The 14568-nt window shown below is 40.7% G+C and overlaps 1 protein-coding gene across 1 annotated transcript; it reads right to left on the bottom strand.

Annotated features, from left to right (window-relative positions):
- Positions 1 to 8192: 8192 nt before the first annotated feature.
- Positions 8193 to 9476, bottom strand: LOC112851125 (olfactory receptor 6Z7-like). Its single transcript, XM_025914667.2, has one exon. The coding sequence runs from the start codon at positions 9474 to 9476 to the stop codon at positions 8538 to 8540; it is 939 nt and encodes a 312-aa protein (XP_025770452.1). The 3' UTR covers positions 8193 to 8537.
- Positions 9477 to 14568: the final 5092 nt, after the last annotated feature.

The raw sequence follows: 14568 nt of genomic DNA on the forward strand, positions 1-14568 counted from the left end.
TAAGATCTAGCATCATTTATTTGATCTTGTGTGTGTGTGTTGTTTTTAATTTTAAGTTTATTTTTACCTTATTAATTTCTTTTCTTCCTTCAAAATGATGAAACGAAGGAATTCACCCCAAAAGAAAGAGCAGGAAGAAACGGCAGCCAGGGACTTGATCAACACAGATACAAGAAAGATGTCTGAGCCAGAATTTAGAATCATGATAATAAGAATACTAGCTGGGATTGAAAATAGATTAGAATCCCTTTCTGCAGAGATAAAGTCAAGTCAGGATGAAACAAAAAACTCTATAACTGAGCTGCAATCTTGAATGGGTGCTTCAGTGGCAAGGATGGATGAGGCAGAGCAGCGAATCAGTGATATAGAGGACAAAATTATGGAGAATAATGAAGCAGAAAAAAAGAGGGAGACTAAGGCAAAAGAGCACAGTTTAAGAATTAGAGAAATCAGGGGCGCCTGGGTGGCGCAGTCGGTTAAGCGTCCGACTTCAGCCAGGTCACGATCTCTTGGTCCAGGAGTTCGAGCCCCGCGTCAGGCTCTGGGCTGATGGCTCAGAGCCTGGAGCCTGTTTCCGATTCTGTGTGTCTCTCTCTCTCTCTCTGCCCCTCCCCCGTTCATGCTCTGTCTCTCTCTGTCCCAAAAATAAATTTAAAAAAACGTTGAAAAAAAATTAAAAAAGAATTAGTGAAATCAGTGACTCATTACAAAGGAACAGCATCAGAATCATAAGGGTTCCAGAAAATGAAGAGAGAGAAAAAGGGGTAGAAGGGTTATGTAAACAAATCATAGTGGAAAACTTTCCTAACTTGGGGAAAGACACAGACATCAAAATCCAGGACTCCCTGGACTCCCTCTAAAGAGGACTCCCTTTAGACTCAACAAAACCTGACCATCAACAAGGCATATCATAGTCAAATTCACAAAATACTCAGTTGAGGAAAGAATCATGAAAGCAGCAAGGGAAAAAAGTCCTTAACCTAAAAGGGAAGACAGATCAGGTTTGCAGCAGACCTTTCCACAGAAACGAGACAGGCCAGAAAGAAGTGGCAGGATATATTCAATGTGCTGAATTGGAAAAATATGCAGCCAAGAATTCTCTACCCAGCAAGGCTGTCATTCAAAATAGAAGGAGAGATTAAAAGTTTCCCAGACCAACAAAAATTAAAAGAGTTCATGACCACTAAACCAGCTCTGCAAGAAATTTTGAGGGGCACTTTCTCAGGGAAGAAAAGATGGGGAAAAAAAGACTGAAAGCAACAAAGGCTAGAAAGGATCAGAGAATACCACCAGAAATTCCAACTCTCCAAGAAACATAATGGCAATAAACTCTTATCTTTCAGCACTCACTCTAAACGTCAATGGACTAAATGTTCCAATCAAAAGACATAGGGTAACAGAATGGATAAGAAAACAAGATCCATCTCTATGCTGTTTACAAGAGACCCACTTTAGACCTAAAGACACCTATCATGCTAATGGTCAACAAAAGAAAGCCAGAGTAGCCATACTTATATCAGACAATCTAGACTTTAAAATAAAGATTGTAACAAGAGATGAAGAAGGGCATTATCATAATAAAGGGGTCTATCCATCAAGAAGACCTAACAATTGTAAACATTTATGTACCAAATGTGGAAGCACCCAAATATGTAAATCAATTAATCACAAACATAAAGAAATTCATTGATAATAATACCATAATAGTAGGGGACTTCAACACCCCACTTACAGCAATGTATAGATCATCTAAATAGAAAATCCACAAGGAAACAATGGCTTTGAATGACATTCTGGACCAGATGGACTTAACAAATATATTCAGAACATTTCATCCTAAAGCAGTGGAATATACATTCTTCTCCAGTACACATGGAACATTCTCCAGAATAGATCACATGGTGGGACACAAATCAGCCTTCAACAAGTACAAGAAGATTGAAATCATACCATGCATATTTTCAGACTTCAACGCTATGAAATTCGAAATCAACCACATGAAAAAAATTAGAAAGATAACAAATATTGGAGACTAAAGAACATCCTAAAAAAAGAAAGAATGGACTAACAAGAGGAAATTAAAAAGTTCATGGAAGCCAATGAAAATGATAACACCACAGCCCAAAACCTCTGGGATGCAGCAAAGGTAGTCATAAGAGTGAAGTATATAGCAATCCAGGCCTTCCTAAAGGAGGAAGAAAGTTCTCAGATACACAACCTAATCTTATACCTTAAAGAGCTGGAAAAAGAACAGCAAATAAAACCCAAAACCAGCAGAAGACAGGAAATAAAGATTAGAGCAAAAATCAATGCTATCAAAACCTAAAAAACAGTAGAACAGATCAATGAAACCAGAAGCTGTTCTTTTTTTTTTTTAACGTTTATTTATTTTTGAGACAGAGAGAGACAGAGCATGAATGGGGGAGTGGCAGAGAGAGAGGGAGACACAGAATCAGAAGCAGGCTCCAGGCTCCAAGCCATCAGCCCAGAGCCCGACGCGGGGCTTCAACTCACAGACCGCGAGATCGTGACCTGAGTCGAAGTCGGACGCTTAACCGACTGAGCCACCCAGCCATCCCCAGAAGCCAGTTCTTTGAAAGAATTAATAAAATCAATAAACCCCTAGCCAGTTTGATCAAAAAGAAAAAGGAAAGGGCCCAAATAAATAAAATTAAGAATGAAAGAGGAGAGATCACAACCAACACAGCAGAAATAAAAACAGTAATAAGAGAATATTATGAGCAATTATATGCTAACAAAATGGGCAATCTGGAAGAAACGGATAAATTCCTAGAAACATATAAACTACCAAAACTGAAACAGGAAGAAATAGAAAATTTGAACAGACCCATAATCAGTAAGGATATTGAATTAGTAAGCAAAAATCTCCCAAAAAAACAAGAGTCCAGGGCCAGATGTCTTTCCAGGGTAATTCTACCAAACATTTAAAGAAGAGTTAACACCTATTCTCTATAAGCTATTCCAAAAAAATAGAAATGGAAGCAAAACTTCCAAACTCTTTATATGAAGCCAGTATTACCATGATTCCAAAAGAGACAAAGACCCCAGTAAAAAGTAGAACTACAGACCAATTTCCCTGATGAACATGGACACAAAAGTCCTCAACAAGATACTAGCCAACTGGATCCAACAAGACATTAAAAAAATTATTCACCACGACCAAGTGGGATTTATACCTGGGATGCAAGGCTGGTTCAATATCCACAAAACAATCAATGTGATATATCACATCAATAAAAGAAAGGACAAGAACCGCATGATCCTCTCAATAGATTCAGAGAAAGCATTTGACAAAATATAGCATCCTTTCTTGCTAAAAACCCTCAAGAAAGTACGGATAGAAGGATCATACCTCAAGATCATAAAAGCCATATAGGAAAGACCCACTGCTAATATCATCCTCAATGGGGAAAAACTGAGAGCTTTCCCCATAAGGTCAGTAACAGGACAAGGATGTCCACTCTCACCACTGTTATTCAACATAGTATTGGAAGTCTTAGCCTCAGCAATCAGACAATACAAAGAAATAAAAGGCATCCACATTGGCCAGGTGGAGGCCAAACTTTCATTTTTCACAGATGATGTGATACTCTACATGGAAAACCCAAAATATTCCAACAAAAACTGCTAGAACCGATTCATGAATTCAGCAAAGTTGCAGGATATAAAATCAATGCACAGAAATCGGCTGCATTCCTATACACCAATAATGAAGCAACATAAAGAGAAATCAAGGAATTGATCCCATTTACAATTGCACCAAAACCCATAAAATACCTAGGAATAAATCTAACCAAAGAGGTGAAAAGTCTATATGCTGAAAAAAGACACAAAAATAATGGAAAAATATTTCGTGCTTCTGGATAGGAAGAACAGATATTGTTAAAATGTCAATATTACCCAAAGAAATCTACATATTCAATGCAACCCCTATCAAAATAACACCAGCATTTTTCACAGAGATAGAATCAACAATCCGAAAATTTGTATGGAGCCAGAAAAGACCCCAAATAGCCAAAGCAATCTTGAAAAAGAAAACCAAAGCGGGGGCATCACAATCAGACTTCAAGCTATACTACAAAGCTGTAATCATCAAGACAGTATGGTACTGGCACAAAAACAGACACTCAGATCAATGCAACAGAATAGAGAACCCAGAAATGGACCCACAAACAGATGGCCAACTCACTTTTGACAAAGCAGGAAAGAATATCCAATGGAATAAAGACAGTCTCTTCAGCAAATGGGGTTGGGAATATTGGTCAGCGATATGCAGAAAAATGAACTGGACCACTTTCTTTCACCATACAGAAAAATAAACTCAAATGGATGAAAGACCTAACTGTAAGACAGGAAGTCATCAACATCCTAGAGGAGAAAGCAGGCAAAAACCTCTTTGACCTCAGCTGCAGCAACTTCTTTCTCAACATGTCTCCAGAGGCAAGGGAAATAAAAGCAAAAATGAACTATTGGGACCTCATAACAATAAAAAAGATTCTGCACAGTGAAAGAATCAATCAGCAAAGCTAAAAGGAAACTGATAGAATGTGAGAAGATATTTGCAAACCACATATTAGATAAAGGGTTAGTATCCAAAATCTATAGAGAACTTATATCAAACTCAACACCCAAAAAACAAATAATCCAGTGAAGAAATGGGCAAAAGACATGAATAGACACTTCTCCAAAGGAGACATCCAGATGGCCAACCGACACATGAAAAAATGCTCAACATCGCTCATCATCAGGGAAATACAAATCAAAACCACATGGAGATACCACCTCACACTGTCAGAATGGCTAACATTAACAACTCAGGCAACAACGGATGTTGGTGAGGATGCGGAGAAAGAGGATCTCTTTTGCACTGCTGGTCGGAATGAAAGCTGGTGCAGCCACTCTGGAAAACAGTATGGAGGTTCCTCAAAAAATTAAAAATAGAACTACCCTACAACGCAGCAATTGCACTACTAGGTATTTATCCAAGGGTTACAGGTGTGCTGTTTCGAAGGGACACATGCACCCCAATGTTTATAGCAGCACTATCAACAATAGCCAAATAATGGAAAGAGCCAAAATGTCCGTTGACAGATGAATAGATAAAGAAGATGTGGTACACACACACACACACACACACACACACACACACACACACAATGGAGTATTACTTGACAATCAAAAAGAATGAAATCTTGCCATTTGCAACTATATGGATGGAACTAGAGGGTATTATGCTAAGCAAAATTAGTCAGTCAGAGAAAGACAAATATCATATGACTTCACTCATATAAGGACTTTAAGATACAAAACAGATGAACATAAGGGATGGAGAACAAAACATGGAGGGGTTGTGGGAGGTGGGATGAGCTAAATGGGTAAGGGGCATTAAGGAATCTACTCCTGAAATCATTGTTGTACCCTATGCTAACTAACTTGGATATACATTTTTTAAAAAAGAGAGAAGTTTATATCTCTCTCAAATAAAATACAATAAGATCCTTCTATTTTGTAGCCCACTTGGCATAGTTTCCATTGTCAAATTCACCTCTTGTTCCAAATGGCTACTCCAGTTCCAGCCACCTTGTCTCCCCCTCCCCACCTTTTCAGTAAAGAGGGGTAAGAAAAAAGAAAGAGAAAGACATACCTTCACCCAAAAGAACGCTTAAAATTTTTCATTAAGATCTTAAAATTTTTGGGGCGCCTGGGTGGCGCAGTCGGTTAAGCGTCCGATTTCAGCCAGGTCACGATCTCGCGGTTTGTGAGTTCGAGCCCCGCGTCAGGCTCTGAGCTGATGGCTCGGAGCCTGGAGCCCGTTTCCGATTCTGTGTCTCCCTCTCTCTCTGCCCCTCCCCCGTTCATGCTCTGTCTCTCTCTGTCCCAAAAATAAACAAACGTTGAAGATCTTAAAATTTTTTACCACAAGAAAAATCCTTTTTATAACTATGTATGGTGATGTATATTAACTAGACTTATTGTGGTGATTATTTCACAACATATACAAATATCAAACCATTATGTTGTACAGCTGAAACTAACACAATGTTATATGTCAACTATATCTAAGTTAAAAAAAAGAAAAAGAAAATGTATCTATAAAAAAAAGATGAGATTGTGTCTTTCAAGACAACATAGATGGACTTGGAAGGGGTTATATGAAGTGAAAGTAGCCCGAGAAAGAAAAATACCATAAGATTTCACCCTTATGTGGAATCTAAAAAATAAAAATGAATAAATAAACAAAAATCAGAATCAGACCTGCAAACACAAAGAACAAACTGATCGTTGCTAGAAGGGTGGGGAATGGGCTAAATGGTTGAAGGGGAGAGGGAGGCACAGACTTCCAGTTATGGAACAAGTAAGTCATGGGGATGATAGGTATAACGAAATGTGGTCAACGATATTAGATAAGGTTGTATGGTGGGGCGCCTAGGTGGCTCAGTCGGTTAAGCGTCCGACTTCAGCTCAGGTCATGATCTCACCGTTTGTGAGTTCGAACTCCACGTTGGGCTCTGTGCTGACAGCTGGGAGCCTGGAGCCTGCTTCCGATTCTGTGTCTCCCTCTCTCTCTTCCCCTCCTCTGCACATGCTGTGTCTCTCTCAAAAACAAATAAACATTAAAAAAGAAAGAATAGGTTGTATGGTGACAGATGATAGCTATGCATGTGGTGAGCACTGCATAATGTTTGAACTTGTTGAACCACCATGTTGTATGGCTGAAACTAATGTAACATTGTGTGTCAACTACACTCAAAAAAATTTTAAGTGCTAAAGGGAAAGGTATACCATATTTATAATTTGACAATCGATATTGTCAAAAATGTCAATTCTGCCCAAAATGATCTCTAGATTGAATGTTGTCACAATTATAATCTAAGAAACCACTTTTTGTAGAAATGAATAGGTGAATTTAAAATTTATGTGGTAATGTGAAGAACCTAGAAGAGCCAAAACTATCTTGAAAAAGAACAAAGAGGGAAGATTTAAAATTCCTGGTGATAATTCTTACAATAACACTACAATGATCAAGACAATCTCATACTTGTGAAACAATCGACAAATAGATCCATAAAGAATTAAATAGTCTAGAAAGAGAGCCACATATTTATGCTCAATCTGATTTTTCACAAAAATGCCAATGCAATTTAATGGGAGAGTCTTTCCAACAATCACTTTGGTAAAACTGGATAATATGTGAAAACAATACACTCATACACGCAAATGAGGTAGCTAAAACTATAAACCATCTAGGAGAAAACAGAGGTTATATTTGTGGCCAGGAAATAGGCAAATTTTGTTAGGATGCAAAAAGCAATAACTGTAAATTTAAATATTGATAATTTAGATTTCACCAAAATCAAAATCTTCTGTTTATTATAAGACACTATTAAGAATATAGACAGGCAGACAAAGGCAAATACCATATGATTTCACTCATATGTGGAATTTAGAAAACAAAACAAATGGAACATAATGGGGGGGGGGGGAGAGGGAAACAAACCATAATAGACTCTTAACAAAAGAGAACAAACTGAGGGTTGATGGAGGAAGGTGCGTGGGGGATGGGCTAGATGGGTGATGGGCATTAAGGAGGACACTTGTGATGAGCACTGGGTGTTGTATATAAGTGATGAATCACTGAATCCTACTCTTGACACCAATATTGCACTGTATGTTGGCTAAAATATAAATAAACATTTTTAAGAAAAAAATAATATATATAGGTAATAGCTAGTAACAAAGGGATGGGGAAGGGATTGAGATAAAAGTTCTGCCCTAATTTTTTATTCAGCACATATATCTTGGTCGTATCATCATGTCAAACATATAAATCTGTTTCTTTTTATGTAGTACCCCAACGTTTATCTCAGAATGAATATAATGTATTTAATCCATCAATTTTAGATGGATATTAGATTGCTTCTGATTTTTTCATTATAAAGATGCTATGAATATCTCCATATATATATATATATATATATATATATAGAGAGAGAGAGAGAGAGAGAGAGAGAGAGAGAGATAGACCATATATATAAGATAGACCATATATATATGTGTGTGTGTGTGTGTGTGTGTGTTTGTGTGTATATATATAATCTCTCTCTACACACACACACACACACACACACACACACACACATACATATGGTCTATCTTTACTTGTGGGAACATATAAAACATTTGGTAAATATTTGTCATCCTAGGAATAAAATGATGGGATTGCTAAATCTGCATTTCTTGGCTTACTAATAAAGTTGACCATCTTGCCATGTGAGTTATCAGTCACTTATCCTTGATGACTTTGCTTTCTCATGGACATTGTTCACTCTTCTCATGGGTGATTCAGATTTTGTTACTAATTGAAATGAACTCATTGTTTATTAATTGGGAACCACATTTCTCTAGGTTTTTTTGTTTGTTTGTTTGTTTGTTTTGCCTTTCAGTACTATGTTTGGTATTTCCTGGCCATGAAAGATTTTCGATCAGGAGAGGAGAGGTCCAATCCAAAACCATGATCAAGGCCAGTGGAGAGTTTTCCGAAGCACTACATGGACCTCCTTGTTCCGCAGGCAGTAGATGATGGGGTTGCACATGGGCGTGACCACCGTGTAGATGACAGATAGCACCTTGTTGAGGTCCATGGATTTGATACGGCTGGGACGACAATAAATGAAGAGAGCTGCTGAGTAGAAGATGCCCACCACAATCAGGTGGGAGGCACAGGTGGAAAAGGCCTTGCGCTGGGCAGCAGCTGATGGCATGCGGAGCACAGCCACCACGATGGCCGAGTAGGAAGCCAATGCTACCAACAGTGTTCCACAGAAGATGACAATGGCAGAGATGAAGTCCACCAGCTCCGTCAGGGCCACGTGGGTGCAGGACAGGTTGAGCAGAGGGGAGACGTCACAGAAAAATTGGTTGAGGACATTGGGGCCACAGTAGGAAAGGCTGGCAATGCATGTCGTCTTGGCCACCGAGACCAGCATCCCCCCAAGCCATGAGGACAAGGCTAATCCCAGGCAGACCTGGGGCCTCATGAGCAGTGGGTAGTGGAGTGGGCGGCAGATAGCCACGTAGCGGTCATAGGCCATGGAGGCCAGGAGGGTGCACTCCGTGCAGATGAGGACTATGAAGAAGAAAAGCTGTGTCATGCAGATTGTGAAGGAGATATGGTAAGGTCCAGTCCACAAACCCACGAGCAGACTGGGCATGGTCACGGACACATAGCACATCTCCAGGCAGCTCAGGTTGCCCAGGAAGAAATACATGGGCTTGTGGAGCTCGATGTGACTGCAGATGAGGTAGATGATGAGCGTGTTCTCCAGGAGGGTCAGCAGGTAGAGGGTCAGGAAGATGGCAAACAGGACATCCCTTATGTCTGGCCTTGTGGACAAACCCAACAAGACAAACTCCTGGACTCTTGTCATGTTGACCAACTCCAGGGACCTCTCCATCTGTGGAGGGACAAATAAAGTTTGTTGACATTCTGGTTTCTTCAGAGACACAGTAGCAAAAAAACATTGGGAATATGGTCACAGTACATGGAGATGCTAGGCACTTGGCTAGCCCAAATTCTGTTGGAAATTGTTATACAGAAATGCCAAATAGATGTTTGTGAACAAAACTCTGAGCATGAGATCACTGTCTTTAATCTGTCTTACTAAGTCTGTGTCCTTATACAATTGGATCGCTTGAAAATTGGGAGAAAAACATTGGCCTTCCATGAGGTTGTTATAATATATAAATCAATTGATGGGAAATGCTATACCAAATAGGAAATTAGAATTGTTCTTATTTCAGTTCCCAAAAAAGTGCTTATTCTGGGTCATGTTTTTTCTTTCTTTGTATAGTCTGCCTAAAAATTTATTTATTTAGTTTTAAATGTTTATTTATTTATTTTGAGAGAGAAACAGAGAATCCTGAGCATGCTCCACTCTGTCAGCACAGAGCCTGACTCGGGGCTTGATCTAATGAACCACATGACCATGACCTGAGTCGAAATCAAGAGTCGGGTGCTTAATGAACTGAGCCACCCAGGGGCCCCAATCTGTGTAAAAATTTTGGAGTATTCTATAAGTCTGGAGTAGAGCAAGACTGTCATCTCTTTTGTTTGAAAATGTTTCTCTTCTTGTGGCGCCTGGGTGGCTCAGTGGGTTAAGTGTCTGACTTCAGCTCAGGTCATGATGTAGCAGTTCATGGATTCGAGCTCCACATCAGGCTCTGTGCTGACAGCTCAGAGCTGGAGCCTGCTTTAGATTCTGTGTCTCCCTCTGTCTCTGCCCTCCCCTGCTCACACTCTGTTTCTCTATGTATCTCAAAAATGAATAAACATTAAAAAATTTTTTTAAGAAAACGTTTCCTCTTCTTAATGCAAATTAATTTTGGGAATTGCATTAGGTTGTAGGTCACCAGTGATGATGTTCAATGGACATGCCATTCATGAGAAGGTTGGAAATACCATTTATTGTATCAGTGTGTGTGATCACAAACACACATAGGCATTATTTCCCCACTGATAAGTTTCTGGAAGCTGAGGCTCACAGAAAAAAAAAAATAATGTAAACTGGAACACACAATCTCATAATTAAAACTTCCATAACTCATTGAGCCCCTAGTATGCCTCAGTAACTTGCCATAAAGCCTACTTATATTTGTTGGTTTTGTGCCATGAAACAGTATGGAGCCCAAACAGATAAATTCACTTGCCCAAGGCCACAGAGCCAGGACACAACAGCACAAAGAAGAAAACATAGCTGGGCCAGACGTCTATGCTGTGCCAACCCCTTTTCAGTCCATTGTCGCAATCAAGCCTGAAAAGTCTACACTCAGGACATGGGGAGTAAAGAGCTGACAAGTGACCCAACCAGAGAATCTTTCTGACTACAGGCTATCATTCATGGGATTCATTCAATAACATTCATTAGGCTTTCCATTCCATAGTAGGTGTTGGGAATACATGGATGAGGAAGACACAGTCCATGTCTGTGGTGAGCTGACTTCTTTTTTTTTTAAATTTTTATTTATTTATTTTGATAGAGCAGGGGAGGGGCAGAGAGAGAGGGAGAGAGAGAATCCCAAGCAGGCTCCATGCTTAGCACAGAGCCCCATGAAGGGCTTGATCCTACAAACTATGAGATCATGACCTGAGCCGAAATCAAGAGTCAAATGCTTAACCAACTGAACCACCCAGTCAGCACCCTATGAACTGACTTCTTATGAGAGAGTCAATGAACAAACAAACCAATTAAAAAAAAAAGCAATTTCAGGTAAGAGGGGGGCCCAAGATAGGAGTTCAAGGCTACTTAAGCTAAAATAATTGAGGATAAACTAGTGATAGAAGGCAATATCTGCCAAATTTTCCTAAGAAAGATACCTACTCTGCACATGAATGTTAGGGATGAAGGTGTCCTGAGACACAATCTCTCGAGTTATATTACCAGGAACCTGGAAGAGCATCCGGCATGAAAGAATTTGTTGCTATCATTTTCTTCTGGTTGCAGAGCACCAAAATTTTCCAAGAGGTCAGATTTGTAGATCTTAAGGCTCTGTACAAAGGAAGATATGAGCTAATCTAACCCTCAGGACACACAGATGTGTACATTACTGCACATACACAGATTGGGCACCAAGGGTCAGGGATGTGACTCCACCGACCTGTTTCATGGCCATCAAGCAGAAGTTTCACCCCAATTAACACAATCACCTTTCATTTCCCCTCCTCCCCAGTCCTTCCCCTTCAATGAGATTCTTCACTCCCCCTCTTTTTGGTTCTGCTTCTGATCTTCATTATCCCCTCATCCGTATCCCCTCAACAGGCATCTCGTCCACAAATCCTCTCCCGCGGCGTTGATTTTCCTAACATAGGGCTTCAGATGAGCCAAGAGACCCCTGGATAATCGGCAGCAAAACTAGTGAGTGCACCCTCAGAGGGTCATATTCGTATCCTGAATCCCAAAACTAGACATTCAGAGATTATTTTATCTCAAAAATATTTGTAATCCATGAATTATTTGCTAAGAGCTGTGCTAGGTTGGAAGCAGATAGGACGGTCAGTAAGAACTCGTTCCTGGTCCTCAGAGGAATCTGTGTCAGGGAACTTTCTCTATCTGTTGCCTTGAGCATTCTACTTGACCTCAGCTGTATGTTAATAAAAAATATAGATAATCATCTCTCCCATGAACTATATAAATTCTCCGCTGTGGGAAGAGGGGCAACGTAGTGTTGTGTTAAAACTTGGGCTCAGAGTTATACAGAAGTGGGTTTGAATCCAGTTGTTCTAAATGAATCAGAATTTCCCTCATGAGAAGACAGACCCTTGGCTGGTAAAATCTTGAACAGTAATTATCTATTAAGTAAGGACTTTGTGTAAGAAGCAGTGCACCAATAGTGATGGCTATTTGGGCATGAATAAACCTGAGTTTTAGCCTCAAAGTGTTAGAGAACTTTCAAGCAGTGGAACTCTGGGAAAGTCACTCAATCCTTTAGTGCTGCCTTGTAAATTAATATACAGTATGTGGATAACTACTAAGGTTATTAACTGAGAATTACACCACTTAATATTTCTAAAGCATTCAGAGTCGTTAGCTGGTATGCCATGGATACTCTATAAATAAATTCTTATAAAAGAAAACCTTCTTTCAGGGTGCCTGGGTGGCTCAGTTGGTTGAGCATCCAACTTCAGCTCAGGTCATGATCTCACCGTTTGTGGGTTCGAGCCCTGCTTTGGGCTCTATGCTGACAGCTCAGAGCCTGGAGGCTGCTTCAGATTCTGTGTCTCCCTCTTTTTCTGCTTCTCCCCCGCTTTCGCTCTGTCTCTCTGTCTCTCAAAAATAAAAAAAAAAATCATAAAAAAAGAAAGAAAACCTTTCTGTCATTCCTTGTCCTCATTCCCCTAAGAATAATATTTGGTCTCCTCATGTGATGGTCTCCTCAACTACAGATCCATTCTTGCTGATGCTGCTCTTAGAAGAGGTTGAGATGCTCAGGTGAGTTCAGCTCCTCTTACCTGGAGGAGGAAATGCCAAGGAATAGAGTCACCATTTAGTCCATGTTGGAAGAAGTTGCTCCTGGACCTGAATAGCATCCACTCCTCCCACCCTTGTTTCTCTTCGTGGTTCTGGATGCCTTTCATTGCTGAGATGACTATCCTCACAGTGAGAAGGAGGCAGGAAGGCCAGCTTAAACTGGAGCTCTGGACCTCAGAGACCTCCCCCAGTCTCTGAAGATTTGGAGAAGAGTTGGTGTGAAAAACACTTTTACTGATACTCGCTTAAGGGGAGGAGAAACCTCAGATCCACCCTCAGTTCAGGCCATCGTACATTGGCTGATTTATTCCCAAATACCTGGTCTTGTGTTTGGATCCTGGGGCATGAAGATGAGTGGTAGGGGCACCTGGGTGGCTCAGGTGGCTGTGTCTGACTCTTGATATCAGCTCAGGTCATGATCCCACAGTCGTGAGATTGAGCCCCACGTCAGGCTCCACACTGAGCATGGAAACTGCTTGGGATTCTCTTCCTCTCTCCCTGTCCCTCCCCTGCTCATATTCATTCATTCATTCTCTCTCTCTCTCTCTCTCTCTCTCTCTCTCACTCTCTCTCTCTTTCTCTCCCTCCCTCCCTCCCTCCCTCTCAAAATAAATAAATAAACTTAAAAAAAAAAAGATGAGTGGTAAACTGTTCCTGCCTTTGGTTGATAAGTTTGGTTATGGAAACACATGTTCATAACTTGTACTTGTTCTGAGAGGAGATAATGCATCTGAGGACCACGGAAGCGGACTTTCCAGTAGAAATTGGAGGCTAAGAAAATGCTGGCCATTGAAAGTAGGGGCAGGAATGGATATCTGCATGTCCGTATTCATAACAGTATTATTCACAGTAGCTGAAAAGTGGGAGTAGTACCAGTGGACATGGAGGGAGGCAATTATGAGAAAATGTGCTCACAGCTCAGAGCCTGGAGCCTGCTTCGTATTCTGTGTCTGTCTCTCTCTCTGCCCCTCCTCCTCCTCTCTCTCTCTCTCTCGCTCAAAAATGAATAAACATTAAAAAAAAATAATCCCATGGGGCGCCTGGGTGGCGCAGTCGGTTAAGCGTCCGACTTCAGCCAGGTCACGATCTCGCGGTCCGCGAGTTCGAGCCCCGCGTCAGGCTCTGGGCTGATGGCTCGGAGCCTGGAGCCTGTTTCCGATTCTGTGTCTCCCTCTCTCTCTGCCCCTCCCCCGTTCATGCTCTGTCTCTCTCTGTCCCAAAAATAAATAAACGTTGAAAAAAAAATTAAAAAAAAATAATCCCAGATGCCCTTTCCTAGCTGTGTGGCTTTGGGACGATTTTGTCTCCTCACTGAGCCTGTTTCCACACCAGCAAATTGGAGCTAAGAAGACCTAACCCACCATGTTGTCAGAGCAAGTGTTAGTTTCTGGGGATATCTGGGCACATGTCAGACCTGTATCCTGCCATTTCTCTCAACACTGGGAAGTCAGTGAGAGGCATGGAGCCTTTCATGCACAAAGGTGTTGAGGCTGATAACTCAGTAAGCATTTGATGGGTTGTG

The sequence above is a fragment of the Puma concolor genome, chromosome E2 (genome assembly GCF_028749965.1).
Source record: "Puma concolor isolate L17-30 chromosome E2, mPumCon1.1.hap2, whole genome shotgun sequence".
Classification (NCBI taxonomy): Eukaryota; Metazoa; Chordata; class Mammalia; order Carnivora; family Felidae; genus Puma; species Puma concolor.